Source organism: Octopus bimaculoides, chromosome 8 (genome assembly GCF_046866305.1).
Source record: "Octopus bimaculoides isolate indiv1 chromosome 8, ASM4686630v1, whole genome shotgun sequence".
NCBI lineage: Eukaryota > Metazoa > Mollusca > Cephalopoda > Octopoda > Octopodidae > Octopus > Octopus bimaculoides.
This window is the reverse complement of record NC_142935.1, coordinates 24,945,478-24,964,790: the sequence shown is the minus strand read 5'-3', so window position 1 is coordinate 24,964,790 and position 19,313 is coordinate 24,945,478. Positions and strand designations below refer to the sequence as shown.

General features: G+C 33.0%; 1 protein-coding gene across 2 annotated transcripts in view; it reads right to left on the bottom strand.

Moving 5' to 3' along the window:
- Positions 1 to 15,742: 15,742 nt before the first annotated feature.
- The window catches only part of LOC106878942 (semaphorin-2A), a 447,301-nt gene continuing 443,730 nt past the window's right edge, over positions 15,743 to 19,313 (bottom strand). For both annotated transcript variants that reach the window (XM_089356188.1, XM_014928318.3), the window contains 3 exons: positions 18,662 to 18,907; positions 16,955 to 17,043; positions 15,743 to 15,931 (listed from right to left, as the gene is read on the bottom strand). In XM_089356188.1, coding sequence (XP_089212314.1) covers positions 15,857 to 15,931; positions 16,955 to 17,043; positions 18,662 to 18,907 — 410 coding nt within the window. In that variant the 3' untranslated portion in view covers positions 15,743 to 15,856. The remainder of the gene's footprint in view (positions 15,932 to 16,954; positions 17,044 to 18,661; positions 18,908 to 19,313) is intronic.

Below are 19,313 nucleotides of genomic sequence, written 5' to 3'. Positions count from 1 at the left end.
AGTATTTCGCCAGTCGCTACGTTCTGAGTTCAAATTCCGCCGAGGTCGACTTTGCCTTTCATCCTTTCGGGGGTCGATAAATTAAGTACCAGTGAAGCACTGGGGTCAACGTAATCGACTTGCCCTTTCCCCCAAAATTTCAGGCCTTGTGCCTATAGTAGAAATTATTATTATTATTTTATGTTTGACTTTTGCTTTGCATTTGTACAAGTTGGTTCCAAGTCTCACCCAGAGACTAAAATTCTACTGACTTGTAATATTTTAGTTTTGAAATAGTTTTACGAGAGTTAAACATTTGCAAGTTGACACTGTCTTTGTTAGGATATAAGCGGTCTCCGTAAGAACGAACTTTTGTAGTTCTGATACCGTGCTGTTTCCTACTATTTGGTATTTGGTGTCGTTTCCAAAGCTCCAGTGATCACAGGTTCAGTTGTTGATCTTATATGCCACATTAAAGAGATCTTGATTTTAAACTCCTAATATTTACTTAACTTTTCAAATGTTTTTACAGAAGTGCTGCAGTCGGCTGGGATTGACATATCCATGAGCAGATATGTTTTGTCAGCGAGTTTTTTTTTTTTTTTTACCACAACATTTGGCCCATTGGCCTCTATAGCACGATAAGGCAGTGAGCTGACAGAATCATTAAGCGTATCGGACAATATGCATAACGGAATTTCTTCCAACTTTTTACGTTGTGAAATCAAACTCCGCCGTGGTCGACTTGACTTTTTATCGTTTTGGGGTCGATAAAATAATTACTATGAAATAATTATTTCACTTTTAAAAAATGATTTATTGCCGTAAATTTTATATATCAGTTATATGTATATTGTAATACATTCAGTTTTTCTTGGAATAAGATACAGGCTGTAACTATAATCTGATTAATATTTTGGCTGGAACTATTAACAATAACTAAGTTTCGGAGCAGACTTTATAGTGTAAAATAAAGATTTGCAGGGATGGGGGAGGAAGTACGCAGAGTCACCTTCTGTACGGAAAACAAATAGCCAACTTAACACAACCACAAGATTATGAGCCTAGTGAGTTTGATTAATATTACAATCGTAGAGAAGTGGACAAAATAGTTTTAAAAATGAATCCTTATTGTAATCCTTAATCCTGGTCATAAAATATAAGATAGAGTGTAAATCCCAAACTGATTAAGATTAGTACGCTATAAATAACAGCCAACTCTCTTAATTCCAGTTTTAATTAAGGATGGACACACTGGTAAATTATAGTATTTTGTATGTTAAATGTCGAGGTGGTCAATATCTGATTGTCTTTTATTAAATTTTTGTTTGACCAGTGCTGAACTGGGTTATACAACTACAACGTTCAAGTTTATATTAATGCTTTGTATCTTCTACCGTAGCTTACGACGGTGGCCTTGCGACTCCTTCGGCAGTTGAAAGTTCATAGTATAGCATAACATATGTTGTGGTAATTATTTTTGTTTTAAATCTTTGTAATTTTAGCTCAATAAATTAATGCTTTGAAAAGAATTCAAACCGTTCAAAGGGCAGATGTCAAGGATGTTACAATTACAAACAGAGAAATAGTCTTGCATGATCATCTTGGGGATATTTCTCACATTTATACATTCTATAGAAGCAGGGAAGATTATTGTACAGCTGTAACTTACATTAATATTATTTCTATTGTAGGTATTATGATATCGACGCGTAAATGCTTATAAAAGTTTCTTGAAGGTCCTGGTCATATGAAATTGAAGAATTAAATATTATGGAATATTATACCATATTATTTTTCATTTTCTATTTCCACTTTTATGAATAGTCACATTCTGTTTGTAATGCCTCCTGTCTTTGAAGCCACCGTCTTTTAATGTATCATCTAAGTAATGAGCTGTTCGATTAAATGATTCCTCGTCAAAGGATATGCACTTACAAATGCTATTTAATAAAATTTGTAGGATATTGGAATTTATGTTCATATATTATATTTTCTTGTTAGGTTTATTACAAGGGAAGCGTTTGCCAATACCTGGATGTAAAGCTACATCTAAGAACATTGCTTAAATTCACGTCAATTCTATAATTTCCGAATCTAACAATCGAACGCTTTGAAATGTTGTTAAACTTTATATACATGTGTGTGTGTGTGTGTGTGTGTGTGTGTGTGTGTGTGTGTGTGTGTGTGTGTGTGTGTGTATTCGTTACTGGTGTTAATGTCTGCAGCAGTGTTAGTTCAAACTTGCATTCTGAATATCATATGCAGGATAACGAAATTTTATCCAGCCTGCTGTCTAGTTATGACGCTAATGATTTGTTAATCAATGTTTTTATACAAGTAGAGGCTAAATTCATCTAAACATGCAGTTGCTAGTGGATACTTATTACTGATGACGCTCAAAGAAGCAGAAATACGTATTCAGCAATTCCACCACCACCGTTGCTAGACATTTTTTCGTCTGCTATTGATATACGAGGTGAATATATTAATATTAATAGAAGAAAGAGTATGCAGGCGGCGAGCTGGCAGAAACGTTAGCACGCCGGGCGAAATGCTTAGCGGTATTTCGTCTGCCACTGTGTTCTGAGTTCAAATTCCGCCCAGGTCGACTTTGCCTTTCATCCTTTCGGGGTCGATAAATTAAGTACCAGTTACGCACTGGGGTCGATATAATCGACTTAATCCGTTTGTCTGTCCTTGTTTGTCCCCTCTGTGTGTAGCCCCTTGTGGGCAGTAAAGAAATAGGTATTTCGTCTGCTGTTACGTTCTGAGTTCAAATTCCGCCGAGGTCGACTTTGCCTTTCATCCTTTCGGGGTCGATTTGATAAGTACCAATTATGCACTGGGATCGATATAATCGACTTAATCCTTTTGTCTGTCCTTGTTTGCTCTCTCTGTGTGTAGCCCCTTGTGGGCAGTAAGGAAATAAGAATAATGAGTATGGAGACTTGTACGTCCATAAAATTATTTTATAGTAATATACAGCATATCATAATGATCTACACGTGCTTCCTCTCTGCAGCGGCTACTCATTGTTGCAAACGCAACCCTGCAATATTGTAGGTTCAGCTTCCTCAGGGTCCCTCCATTTGGTCATCCATCCATTACGGCTCCTACACCTCTACCGTATTGACGTGGCGGGGCCCTCCCTTTCGGAGGTGTCTTCAGCTCTGGTGTTGAGTGCATGTCTTCTTTCTTCTGTTCCCTGGCCTCTTCGATGCGGCGTCAACGAGTGTCAGCGGCCGACTGACTTGTCTTGTCAAATTTCCCTTTAAATACCTGCTGGACTACATCCGTAAGCAACGTCGACCCCGTAAGAGAAAAGCATTAATATGTAATGGCGAAGGCGTCAGAAGAGCATGTTTTTCTCTGATCTTGACTATCAATGTAAGATGTGTAAGACTTGTTAACACTCCTCCAGAACACTGCAGCTGAAATCGGTCTGTTTTTCATTGTAAAGAAGACTTAATGCACGACCATCAATGAAGCAATGTAAGTCACCTACCAATCTGCTCACTCGATGGCACATGATACAAGGCGGTGGGTAACATTTATTAGTTTTGGTCCCTCAGAAACAGCATCAGCAACGTAAGATAAAGCAAAATGAAATGACAAGATTTTGTTGTATCTCGGAAGGGTCACATTACCAATAATAAACATACGCACCGGTACTACATAATTTATTTATTATTTATGTTTCAATTGCTTAACTATTTAATGAATTAACTAAACGATTGTTCGGTTAATCAAGCGATCTGTTAGACTCGTCTAAGTCCTTACGTCAGCATTCGCTGTCGTTGATGAAATCACCATGAAAATAAAAGAACTTACAAACCTAGTTGATTAATTGACCGAATGATTTATCAAAAGATCGATTAGTTGATTTGGTTAAATAGTTAACCAAACGATAAAGATGTGAAATAGAACCAATGCGTGTGTCTATGACTGGCAGAGAATCGTTAGCATATCAGAGAAAATCCAAAACGGTATTTTTCCAGCTCTTTACATTCCGAGTTCAAATTCCGTTGAGATCGACTTTGCTCGGCATCCTTTCGGAGTCGATAAACTAATTACATACCAGTTGAATACCGGAGTGGGGTGGCGGTCGATGAAATCGTCAACCTTCCGCCCACAAAATCTTCACGACTTGAAGCAATACTAGAAACAAGTGTTGGCATAACGACCCCCCCCCCCCCCGAGATACGATACATGTTTCAATACACGAATTCATAGCAAGAATCTTGCAAACGAGATACAAAGACAAAATGACAAGAATAAAAGAGAAAATGGTAAAATTACGTATTTTATTATTTACAGTTTTCCTGTAGAGAACTGAATCAAGTTCTGCTTTTTGCTTGTAGTGTTGTTGGTAATAGTAGTAGTGATAATGGTTGTCGTAGTAGTAGTGTTCATCATTATAATAATTATTATCTTTATTATTTTTTTAATAATTTTTTTAATTAATTTTATTAATTGTAGTCATGTAATTATGCTACAAATTTTAAGTAATATTTGTTTTATATTTCCTTTTTATTATTATTATTGTTGTTGTTGTGTTGTTCACATTGATTTAGACTGTAGCAGGAATAATAATAGTATTGTTAGTAGTAGTAGTAGTGTTTGTAGTGGTGCGTTGTAAAGTTGCGTGTTAATAACACGGGTAGTAACGAGGGTTTTTTTGCTCATAGTTCTTGTAACGGTACTGTAGTTCTTTTTTTTTTCCAGGTCAAGTGAAGTACTGGGGTGAAGATACGTTCGGTGGGCGTCTAGGTGGGTAGATTTAATCCACAAAAAGGAAAAAAAAAAAAGAAGTACTGTACTTGACCTTCCCAAATTTATGACCTCCCCCCACCCCCACCCACCTCATATTAGTTACATGTCAATAATAGCGGGGGATGGAGGAAGGTGGGGTTTTCGAGACTGGCGGTGGGTAGGTAGGTAGGTAGGTAGGTGGGTGGTGGTGGTGGTTGTTGTTGTTGCGTCACTGTTGCAGTAGCATTGAATGTCATTTCATTTCATTGTAGTGGTGGTATTGGTTGTGGTGGTTGTGATGGTGGTGGTGGCGGTGGTGCATAAGTGATTGATGGCAAGGTTATGTAATTGATGATTGAAGAGAAATGGAGAGAGAGAAGCAGTATATATATATATATATATATATATATATATATATATATATATATATATATATATATATATATATATATATATGTATGTATATACATATATGTATGTATATATATTGAGAGAGAGCTTGATAGAGATGAAGAGATAGATAGATCGATTTATAGAGAGAGGATTAACAAAAGATACAATGGCCAACAGATAAACCTATAAGTAAGGGTTTGTTGGGTGTGTTGGTGGTAGTGGTGGTGGCGGTAGTGGTGGAGGGAGTAGGTGAGAGACTAGAGATAGGAATAAAAGAGATAGCGGTTGAAATTGAGGGGGGAGCAGCGGTGAAGAAGAGGAGGAAAAAGACAAGAAAAAGGAGAGAGAGAGAGAAAATGTGCAAAGTCTTAGTAATGGAAGCAGATGATAAAACGGTGAGAAAGAAAGCAACAAATTTCTACATGTGTGTGTGTGTGTGTGGACAAATGAGAGAAAGTGGCACTTTGCATGTTTGGTAGGACTTATATATATGTTCTTTTATTAACAATCTGACTTGACCCTGTATCACTTAATATTTCTTCATTCAATTTCTGATGAGACGGGTTCGTCCTATGCATCCATTCAGAGCTGAGACAAACTGTTACATGTATATATATATATATATAATTTTTCAAAGAAAACTTATATATATATATATAATTTTTCAAAGAAAACTATGTAATCGTTACCAATATAGCATGAGATTTCACCGCAAAAAAGCCTAAATTAGACTCCTTAGGGATCGTTCTCCTTGTTTATATATCCAAAGTTTTAAATTTAAATTTGAGAGAGAGATTTGACGCTAATATCCATTATTAATAATGGATATTAGCGTCAAATCTCTCTCTCAAATTTAAAACTTTGGATATATAGATATAAATGTGTATTTCCTGTAAGTACCGGTTCATTGGAACATAGAGCAAATAAATTAAAGAACTCAAAAAGTGCCAATATGTCTTATCCAAACTAGAGCCCCCCGCCCCCAATAAAATGCATACACTGTTTCATTGAAAAGCTCATCAGCATGCCTGATGATCCTTTGAGGGAGACAAAAATATGCATTTTATTCAACTCATTGTTTTGGATAAACCTTACGCACGCACATACACAATATCCATACATTATCTTTAAACTCCCACAATTTATTGAATCAAATTGTAAAAATAATTTATGAACACCCTGTGTGTATATATGAATATATATATATGTGCGTGTATATATGAATATATATATATGTGTGTGTGTATATACATATATATATATATATATATGTAGGTGTGCGTGTGTGACACTTCTATTATTAACTCCTCTTTTCTGAATCAATTAATCAATTCCCACCAGGTCATTCTATATAAGTACATTCATCCATTCTGTAAGTGTATATATTTACTAGTTCACTAATGTTATCACTAAATGATTATGGGCCAATTATTCTGTAATGCATATCACATTATCAATATTGCCAGTATTATTACTCCCTTCCATGTCTTTGTGCATGTTATATGATTTATCACCCATCTGTACATTGATAAAACAATTGTAAACTATGGAATAAACAGCTCATTGTTCACTTAGATGCATACACATGTAGCAATATATATATATATATATATATATATATATATATATATATATATATATCCATACATACATACACACATACACAAATATATATTCATATACATATGCACATATAAAAATATATATATTGTATATATATATGTGTATATATATATATATATATATATATATATATATATATATATACAATATATATATATATGAATATATATATATATATATATATATATATATATATATATATAAATATATATATATATATATATATACATATATATCTATAATGAAATATATATACATACATATATGTATATACAAATGTATGTGTGTGTGTATATATACATATATATATATATATATATATATATATATATATATATATATATAAGTGGAAGAACAGGAGAAGGAGAATGAGAAAGATTAGAAATTTCATATAATGTGACAGAGGTGTGTGGACAAATTAGAGAGTGAGAGACGGATGTGAAGTGGAGGAAGGGATGGATGGAAAAAAATTGGAAGAGCAGGGTTATGCAGCCAGTTGCTAGCTAAGGGTCTGCAGACAACAATGTGTAACAAACTGACAAACAGAAACCCTAGGTAGCAGCTAACTGGATAGAATCAGAACACACATACAACAGGGCTATGTGTGTGTGAGTGTGTGTTTATGTATGTGTTGAATAAGTTTTTGTGTACATCTGTGTGTACGTATATATGTGTAGGATTCAGAACTGTGATGGTAAAAAAGCTAAGAAAATTATGATGGGTGTGTGTATGTATGTGAGTGTATGCGTATATGTCCATCTAAGAGTACACGGCATTATACCAGGTTGTGTACATGCTTATGAGTTTGTGAGCACAGCTGATGTTGGCAATGTTGCTTATGGCAACGATGATGATGAAGCAGAATAGCAGTAGTAGTAAGAGGATGTTACAATGATGTTGATGATGATGTTGTTTACATATATATTGCTTTTGGTTGTTTTAATCATACAACAAAATAAATTTTCTATATACCTTTATATAGTTGCGAATGTGTGTACATTATATATATACAATATATATATACATATATATATGCATACATATATATTTATACATGTATATACATATATATACATACATATATATATACACATATATATACATGTATATATATATACATATGTATATACATACATATATATATACATGTATATATATATATACATGTATATATATATATACATATGTATATACATACATATATATATACATGTATATATATATATATACATGTATATATATATATATACATGTATATATATATATACATATGTATATACATACATATATATATACATGTATATATATATATATATACATGTATATATATATATACATATGTATATACATACATATATATATATACATATATATATACATGTATATATATATATATATATATATATATACATGTATATATATATATATACATAAGCATATACATACATTATATATATATATATATATACATACACACACACGTATATATATATATATATATATATATATATACATACACATATTATATATATACATATACACATACATATACATACATATCTATACATATATATATATACATACATATACGTATATATATATATATATACATATATATATATATACATGCATATATATACACGCATACATATACATACATATACATATCTATATTAATTATTACAAGGATATGATTACCATTTAAAGGGATGTCAGCATCCAAATTCCCCAGATTTATCCAGTGTAACAATGAAATACTAAAAGATGTGAGCTTCATATAAATGAATAGGGTTATATTACCATTCATGTACAAGAAAATGGAGAAATTTACATATAGATATCAATTTATTGAAACAAATCCAATTTTGAACAATATGGAAACTCATAGAACCTACAGTGGTTTCCATATCCAATCAATTAATTCAAATTAGAGTAATTCATATTGAATATAGTCAATTGAACATTTCGTCAAGATCAGAACTTGATAGAAAAAGGAACTACATTCCAGTATGTTGATATACCATTTGGTAGACGCAGCATTAAATTCAGCTATATGCACTTGTGCATTCTAATTTAATTAAAAAACAAAAACCCGTTTCTTGTATATATGCAGCTTTGTTTTAATTTATTTGTAAGCGTGTGTGTGTTAATGTGTTGAAAAAAGGTGCCGTTAGGTTGCCCAAATTTTGATACAGTTAGTTATAATTAAAAACATTTATTCCTAATTTTCATTATTACTTGTGAGAGTACCAAATGTCAGCAAAGTTTTATAATCACCTAAGAATTATATTGTAAGTCGCCTAGTTATAACTTCTAGTATTAATAATTAAATACAATTTTTTTATTTTTTATAATTTAAAACATGAATCGTAGTTACTTCAACTATGTACTACATGACCATAAAGAAATTCAGTCAGTTTACATAATCAAAAATGATGTCTCAACACATTAGAATGTAGTACTTTTTTCTATCAAGTTCTGACCCTGATGAAATGTTCAGTTCACTATGATTCAATATGAATCATTAATTTAATTTTTCTAATTTGAATTAATTAATTGGACATGGAAACAATTGTAGGTTCTGAGTTTGATATTGTTTAAAATTGGATTTTTTTCAATAAATTGATGTCTATATGTCATTTCTCCATCTTCTTCGTTTTCTTATATATATTTATATGTATCGTCTTCCCTTCTATTGGACTTTCCTTTGCTCCCGAAGAAGAGCATCTGCTCGAAATGTTGAACCATCTTTCTTTCCTTTCTTAAGTGTCTGCTAATACATTACATGTACCACGTCCTAGCATTGTTGTTTTTTGTGTTAGTTCTTTTTGGGATTTACTATATATATATATATATATATATATATATATATATATATATATATATATATATATGTATGTATATACATGTATGTATGTATAAATGAATATATGTATGTGTCATTTTGTTTTTACATCTGTTTTTCTATGCTCACATGGGTTAGAGGAAACTTGACACAAATAATTTTCCATAGCCAGATGCTCTTCCTGTTATCAACACATATCTGTTTTACAAGTATAGTGTTGATCCTCACACATTATCAGGAACACAGTCTGTTTCTTTTAAACAATGTCAATGAGGATACTTAGAATGACACCCACACGCACAGAGATAAACATGTGTATGTGTGTGTGTGTATATATATAAATATATATATATACATACACATACACACATGCATATGTACCAGAACATTCTTTAATCTAGTGTTAGTACTGTGCAGTGTAATATGGTTTAGTTTAATGTTATTTAGACTTAAGCCATCCCCTATAAAGTAAATATAGGCAGTCCAGCTGTGACCATCCCATTTATCAGGGACTGCACTGTTAATTGTAACACACATTTTTTTTTAAAGACTGTAGAGGGTAATTGATGAAGATTTGATTGCTATTTCTAGCGAGTTGAGGAATCACAGTAAGTCTCCCTAGTTTCAGATGGTATGGGATGTTATGTTGATTGTAACAGCTCTGCAAGTAGAAGAGTAACAAGAAATAAAGTACTTGTCTGTGGATGGTTATGGAAGACAGACTGACAGACAGACAGACAAAAAGATGAAGGGAGAGATGGAGAAATTAGAGAAAGAGAGAGACAAGACAAAATGAGTAATAATGGTTGTTTGATAAAGTAAAACATAAATTAGACTGAAGGTGAGATTAGATGAGTCAGCTTAAGAGATAATATCAGGGTTGTCAGAAAGATCAATGACCATACTAGAATGACTTATATTTTATTTTTATATAGAATGAGCCATCATAGGTGCTTCTATATTCAGTTACTCAACTGGCGAAGATTAGCAGCCAATTTTCCCTTCAAACTACTTCCTATCAATTTGAAATAGGAAATAGTTTTAATTGAAATTCTGAAATGTTAAATTATTTTTTAAGAAGTTTAAAAAACAATTATAAATAAATTTATTTGATGTAATTTAAACATAATTCCAAATGTTATGCTCTTACAAGTCTCATATTAATTTCCCAGCATTTTAATTCCCTACACATTACCCTCACATCCTGCTCAAAACAACATAGGAGTCTGATCTCATCCAGGGTGCATTGCACCAAAAACAACTACCTGGAGTTACTCCCCAGGCACTAAGATGTACCTGGAGGGTATCAGGGTAGATAGCACATAGCACCAATATAATTTAGCTCTACCAAGTACCCAACTACATAGATATTAAATAAACTTTCTACATTGCAAACACCTTCACCTAAGTCTGATGAATCAATATAATATATATGTATACTATAACAAATTATATATATATTATTTAATAAACACAATATGTATTTTTATGAGCCACTAATAGTTTCATGCAATGAAAAAGAATTTAGACAACATTTTATAACATGTCAGGTGCTTTCATGCAATCCTCAGGCTATGATAGCCTGAGGATTGTAAGAATGCATCAGATGTTAAAAACTGCTGAGTTGTTTTCATCACATGAAACTATTAGTAGCTCATAAAATTATATATAGTGTGTTCATTTTAAAATATTTATCTCCCACCAGATGGAGTACATTTTCTCTTAATCTTACCATCATAAAACCGTACACTACATATATTTATTTGTGTATTAAGGATACCATTGGTTTCTTGCTAAGAAAATCATCTTAATATAACAATTTTTCAAGCCAATCACATGGCAGAATGGTGTCCATCTCCATTTTGGATAATGAAAACCACTCCTCCATGTGAGCGGCTTGAAAAATTAAGGTATTAAACTATTTTTCTTAACATGAAACCAATAGTAGCCTTAATACACAATTAAGAAAAACTCTATCCACCAGCAAAGTGGATTCTCGTTGCTTAAAATTTACAGTAAATTTGAATTTTACAGTAAAATAGAATACATGGCTTATATATGAGTGATTATATATCATAAACATATTAGCTGTTAGTTTCTGTGGGAATGGACGAGTTGACGTAGATGCCTCTGATGAGAATCTAAAAATCAATTTTTCAGTCTAGGGTGAAATAGCTAAATTACCCCTCTTTGTAGACCTACAATATAGGTTCTGTATATGTACACACACAATACAAATGAGTCAGCATGAAAGAGTGGACACAAAAATCCAGCTGATATATGCATGTGTGTGTATGTATTTATATATATATATATATATATATATATATATATATGTATGTATATCTTGCTTGTCTATGTCTAGCAGGTGTTTCAACACCACACAAATTGATGAGAATATATTCTCTTCCACCTACATCGTAGCCTGCCCATGAACTGAAAAAACACATACTCTGAGTTTGTTCAATACTGCTTATATATACATATATAGATACATATCTTTAAATACAAAGAGAAGGAAATAAATAGATAGGTAGATGGCTAGATATACAAACATACTATTATCATCTACTGCTGTTTCATAGGATTGTTGTTTTGTATGGTTTAACATTGCTTTCAACAGAATCACAACTCGTGCATAGTCTAGGAGGAAGAGCATTTGCGCCTCATTTTTACCATCGTTATCATCATTGCCATCATCATCATCATCATCATCATCAAAGACTTTTTATTTTATGAGACACTCTACTTTAGAAGTACAATATTTTAAAGGTAATACAGTGGTGGGTATCACAGATCAAGTCGGTTATAACGTGTGTAAGAGATCAAGTAGACAAACGATATTCTAACTATGGGCATCCTGTCATATCGGTATATCTAGGACTATATTTCCAATGTGCCCTTCTTTTTTCAAAGAAAGTTATTCAAATGGAGATTTGGCAGCTATATCTAGCAAGAATCACTCAAGTTGAGTGACCACTCAAAGTGGACATATGTGGAGCATATTTTCCAAGATATTTGGGTAAAATTTGGAGGAGATTTGGCTGCTATTTCTTGTTCATTGAGCAACTAGTGAAAGGCTTCTTTGTTGTTGTGATTATAATAATCACTTTTTTTTTATCCCCCATTTCAAACATGATCTATGAGCATGCATTGCTATGAGCACGCATTGCTAATGTGTATGCATATATATATATATATATATATATATATATATATATATATATATATATATAAAATAATGGAGATGAGTACCATCACATCCATGTGGCATGCTTGAACAATTGTGAAGATCGCTAAGCCAGAAACTATCGGTAGCCTTGTTAACCCGCAAATAAAAATATTTATCCACCAATATGGTGTTGAACACTGATTCTCACTGTTCAATTTTAGCATATATATATATATATATATGGATATATATATATATATATATGTGGATATATATATATATATATGTGCATATATATATATATATATATATATATATATATATATATATATATATATATATGTGCATATATTAATATATATATGTACTCACACACACACATATATATAGAGAGAGAGACACACACACACATATATGTATGTTTGCTTTTATGTTCAGTTATAATATAAAGAATTTTACATTAACCTGAAGAGTTATTCCACACTTGTTGAATACAAATTTATTATATAAATTTGTATGTGTGTGTATATACACACATATATATATATATATATATATATATATATGTTTGTGTATCAACACACACATACATTCACACACACACAGATGGCGCAAAAGAACGATTGTGGTCATTTTATTTTTGCCAGGAGAGTGGTGCTAGTACTGGTGCTGTAGTAGATGTAGTAAGAAAAATGGTTGACTATGACGATGATGATGGTGATGATGATATGGCAGCATTTTAGTTGTTGTAGAAGTAGTAGTACTGAAACAAGAATTTGTTTTCGTTGTTATTGTTAATGTTGTTGTTGTTGTTGCAGTTGTTTGTGTGATGTTTATTATTGTTGTTGTTAATGCATTTCTTCTTTACTTTTTTGTTGTTGTTTTGTTGTAGTTAATATTTTGGGGGTTGTTTTATTGCAGTAGATATATATATATATGTATATTTTCCCCCATTTCTTTTTTTAAACACTGATATTCAACATATTTCAGGGGCTGCAAACATCAGAAACAAATAAACATGTAAAAAAAAAAAAAAAGTGGGGGAGGGGCAAAAGAAGAGTGGAAAAAGAGAAAGAGAGACAAAGATAATGAGACACAGACATAATTTAAGAAATATACTTTTAGAGGGATTATAACAAGCAAGGCGAGATGAATGTGCTCAGAAGAATATAAAGGACCCCCCACACAAGGGGTATTTCTTTTTTATTTTATTTGCTATTTTTTCCTCTTTACCTTCATCTACCCTTTACTTGTAATTCATCATCATGCTAATTAATATTATAAGCACTGAGGTCAATTTATTCGACTACCCACTCATCCAAAATAGCAGGCCTTGTACCTGTACTAGAAAGTGTTTTGTGTTAGGCCCTCAGGGCCAATCATGAGAACATTATTATTAATATTATTGAGTGAGAGAGCAGTGCATGCCATCAAAGTGACACAGGGATAAAATATATGAAGCCCAGTATACCCATCATGACTACCCGTCTGATAAGGGTACACCAGGCACATGCATCACAACAGGGTGATCTAGCAAGATTAACAGCACGTGACCTTGCAGGTGGGGACCCAGTTAGAATTTTCTTCAGGTCGAGTAACCCATCCTGATCGAAAGGTCCTTGAATAAGGTTTGTTTAAGGATGTTGAACGAAACACCCATGTTTCTAGAGGTGAATTATCCAAACCCTAAAGAATTCCTCTCAATACATGGCTATTATGCTCCCCCATTACTTCTGCTCATGATCAAAGATACACATATTATCAGCCACCAAGGAACATGCTCAACTGGTTAAAGTCAAACAACTGACGAGCAAACCTGTAGTATTAAGCAGAATATTTATTAATATTATTATTAACATTATTATTATATGGCATCAACATTAGTGCTATGATTCTCTTTTGTTTTTTGGCATGTAATTTGTGTTGGTTTCGTTTTTTTTTTTTTTTGTTAGGTGTGTGTGTTGTAATTTTCTCTCTACTCCAGTTTCGTGTGTATGTGTATGGGTGTTATTTTTGCAATCCCATCTTCACCAGTGTGAGTTCTTCGTCGTTCAACCGATTGGCCGATTAAAACCTGCAATGGTTTGTGGGGTAGAAAAAAGATGATGCTGAAGAGAAGAAAATAAAAAGATCGGAAGAGAAAGACGTAAAGATAACAGAAAAAAAAAGACTAAAAGATGGTGAACTTATAGGAATTGACAGGTGGGATGATGGAAAGGCTGAAAGGGTTAAGGGTTAGGGATTAGGATTAGTGTGGCGTTGTTGTATATGTGTTGCAGCAACAGCTGTTGTTTTTGTTACTTTTACTCATACTGTCTGTTACTCAAGTTGTTGTTGTTGTTGTTGCTGCTGCTGGTTGTTCTTTTTTTCCTTTTTTGGTAATTGGCAGCAGCAGCAGTGGCGACGGCAGATACGGTGTCGGTGGGCTGATGGCGGGCCGTTTTTTTTTTGTTTTTTTCCTTTTTAAAGTTTTTTTTTTAATCATCCAGTGGCAGGAATGAAAAAAAGCCGATTTGTCCTGGCACTATCACAGAAGACAACAGTGTCATCAAAGACACAATCAAAGACACAACATCATTTGTAGTAGTAGTAGTAGTATTAACAGTAGTAATGGTGGTGGTAATAGTAGTAGTAACAGTAGTAGGAGTAGAGGGGGAGGTATGTACGCTTGTGTGTATGTGTCTATATATATATATATATATATATATATATATATATATACATACATATATATATGTATAAATATATACACATACATATATATATATATATTTAAACATATATATACACACATATATATATGGATGTTATTTTGCTGTATAAAAAAATGCATTTGATTTATACGCACACACACATATATATATGTATATATACACATACACGCACACACACACATATATATATATGTATATATACACATACACACACACACACATATATATATGTGTATATATACACATACACGCACACACATATATATATATGTATATATCTTCTTTATTTCTTTTGATTCTTTTTTTAAAATTACATTTTTTTTTTTTAAATTTAAAATTTTTGTTAATTTTTTTAATTATTTTTTTTTAAGGAATTCAGTTTCTGTTCTGCGGGATGGCATTGATGGTGTTACTGTTAATATCAGCATTGCCCGTGTGGCAGTTGTTTGTCTGAAAAATAGAGAGAGAGAGAAAAAAAGGGTAAAACAAATATTTATTTATATATTTAGATTTGGATATGTTGGGTCATGTGTTAATTAATAATAATAATTTAAATTCAAATTATGATAAACGTAAATAAACAAACAAAGTTTGTTTTTAGAAGCGTTGAGATGTCTTAAAAAGTTAAAGAAGTGATTTTTAAATTCTCAAACGCAGGATAATGCTAATAATATAGACTGAACAGGATAAACTACCCCTATTTTGCAGAAAAAAAGTGCTATAATAATAATAATAATAATTTGTGCCACCGACACAAGCATCGCCCTCCTGGCACTTGTGCCGGTGGCACGTGTAAAGACATTCAAGTGAGATCGTTGCCAGTGTCACTGGACTGGCTCCTGTGCAGATGGCACGTAAAATACACCATTTTGAGCATGGCCGTTGCCAGTACCACCTGACTGGCTTTCGTACCGGTGGTACGTAAAAGCACCCCACTACACTCTCGGAGTGGTTGGTGTTAGGAAGGGCATCCAGCTGTAGAAACTCTGCCAGATCAGATTCGAGCCTGGTGTAGCCATCTAGTTTGCCACTCCTCAGTCAAATTGTCCAACCCATGCTAGCATGGAAAGCAGACGTTAAACAATGAATAATGATAATAATAATAATAATAATAATAATAATAATAATAATAATAATAATAATAATAATGAGGACAACAATAATGATGAGAATGCTTGTGATGGTGGTTGTAAGGGTGATGGTGTCAGTTAATAATAATAATAATGATGAGAATGGTTGTGATGATTTTCTTTGTGCTAATGATGAAATTGAGATAAAGTTGATAATGATGATGATAATAATTAGGATGTAGATAACAATATTTGCTCATGGTAATAATGATAATAATATGCAATAATTATAGTGCTGATTACAATGGTAGAAGCAATGGTGTTGGTAGTAGTATAAGCAGTAGTGGTGGTGGTGATGCAGCAATAAAGACAATGGTGAAGAATTTAAAAACAAGACTCTTACCCATTTGTCACGTTCTCTTTTGTAATCCTCAAATAAGTCGCACCATTCTTGGAACTTCAGCATCCAATCTTTCTCAATATCTTCCTTGCCTGAAAAATAAATAAATAAAGATAAAACATACATACACACATACATACAAGCGTACACATACACATATATGTTGAGTTGGAGATGGGAGTTTGTATATGTATTGAGTTTGGTCACCCACTTCATTGATGACCTTCTAGATCTTGGAATCATTTGCAAAGATTCTTACATTGCTGTGCTTGATGATGTCAGTAATGTCATTGATGTAGATGATGAAAAGAAGTGGGCTCAACACAGTGCCTTGTGGAACACCACTACTGACTTCGGCTGGGATTGAGTTTACTCCTTCGGCTACAACTTGTTGGGTTCTGTCTGTCAGGAAATATTCAATCCATTGTTGTAACTTTCCAATGACACCAACGTTGGATAGTTTTATTCAAGAGAATCTTGTGATCAACCCTGTCAAAGGCCTTGCTGAAATCAAGGGAGATGACATCAGTGTTGGAGCCCTCTCAAAACATCATCAAAGCGATACATACATACACACACACACACATATATATATATATATATATATATATATATATATATATATAGTAATCCCTCGCTATATTGCAGTTCACCTATTGCGGTTTATTATTTAAGCTTACGCTGATTCTTCTGTGGTGTTGTTTTGCATTTATAATAAAATAAATAGATGCAAATTATAAAAATAATTTAAAAAATATACAGTAATGTTTCTCGTTCATAGATTTCCCCCTATTGTGGGTGGGGGTTGGAACATTACACCCGTGACAGTTGAAAGATTACTGTATATGCATATCTATCTATATATCTATCACTCTATATTATATATATATATATATAAGAAAGAAAAACCAGCCCAACAGCAACAAGTGGCAACACCAGATGCATTTTTAATTTGTTTGGTATTGTCAATGGCATCGACTCATCTATGCACATGCACAGATGAGATTTGAGATATATATATATGCATACAAAGTATGGGGGTTTAGTTCACAGGTGATCTAAACAATCAGGTACGCTAGGTAAGTGCTATAACGGATTATCAGGGCTCCAAAGTTATAGCCGAGATGGTAGTTGTGGAAGCCATTGCAGATTTCTGGTATAGCGAATATATAATTGTTAAAGAAGACAACAAAGCTTAAGGCAAGGTATACACATTATTATTATTATTGGAAAAAATTCAGTCTCACAGCTGTTTCTAGCATACCCCCAGAGTATGGGATATTCCGTCATCTGTCTCTGATAACAGAATATCCCATACTCTGGGGTACCCCAGAAACAGCTGTAAGACTTTGAATTTTTTCCAATAATAATGTATATGACTCGAGATGATTGCCTTGCCTTAACGTTTGTTGTCCTCTTTAACAATTATATATATATATATATATATATATATATATATATATAAGAAAACAGTGAATAAGCATTTACTGCCTGCTTAATTAAAGTCTAAGTCAGCTTCTGATACAAAAGATGTTCATGCAGAGGGTGGCACCAGCAGCCAGTTGGTAATCATTTTCAAGTGGGTTGAGTTTCTAGGTTCTGAACCCCATGGTCACCCCAAGACTAAAAGAGGCCCCTACAGAAATGGATAGGGCCTAAAATACAACAACAATAACAAAATGTAATCAATAAGGAAACCCAGTAACTGACCTTTGCGTATGTTAACAGTGTATTGTGAAACTACTGCATTGTGTCGGTCTTCCGCCTGGTAGTGGCCTTGGTGACCAATGTGAATGTTTTGTAGAATTAGTGAGTTATCTTGTGCCATTAAGTACTCATTACCAGGACAAAGTAGTGTCTCGTTTTTTTTCCACTTTACTGGGCCTTCAACACAGATTTTGTAGCTTAATCTTAGTCGGAATGATGTCCCAACAGATACATTTACTGTACGAGATTCTGGAAATAAAAGAAGTTTGTAGAAAATTAACTGGGAAGACAAATAAGCAGGTTGATAAATTGTGAAACAAAGAAATAAATACGAACTCGGTGGCTATTAAAATGTGCATTGCTCATTTTTCAATGCTTGAATCATCATCATCTTCGTTTAACGTCCATTTCCATGCTGGCATGGGTTGAATATGAAAACACAAGTAAAGTTCCTTCCCCATAAAAAAACACCACTTGAGCATGGTCATTGCCAGTACCGCCTGACTGGTACATAAAAGCACCCACTACACTCTCGGAGTGGTTGGCGTTAAGAAGGGCATTCAACTGTAGAAATTCTGCCAGATCAGATTGGAGCCTGGTGTAGCCATCTGGTTCACCAGTCCTCGGTCAAATCGTCCAACCCATGCTAGCATGG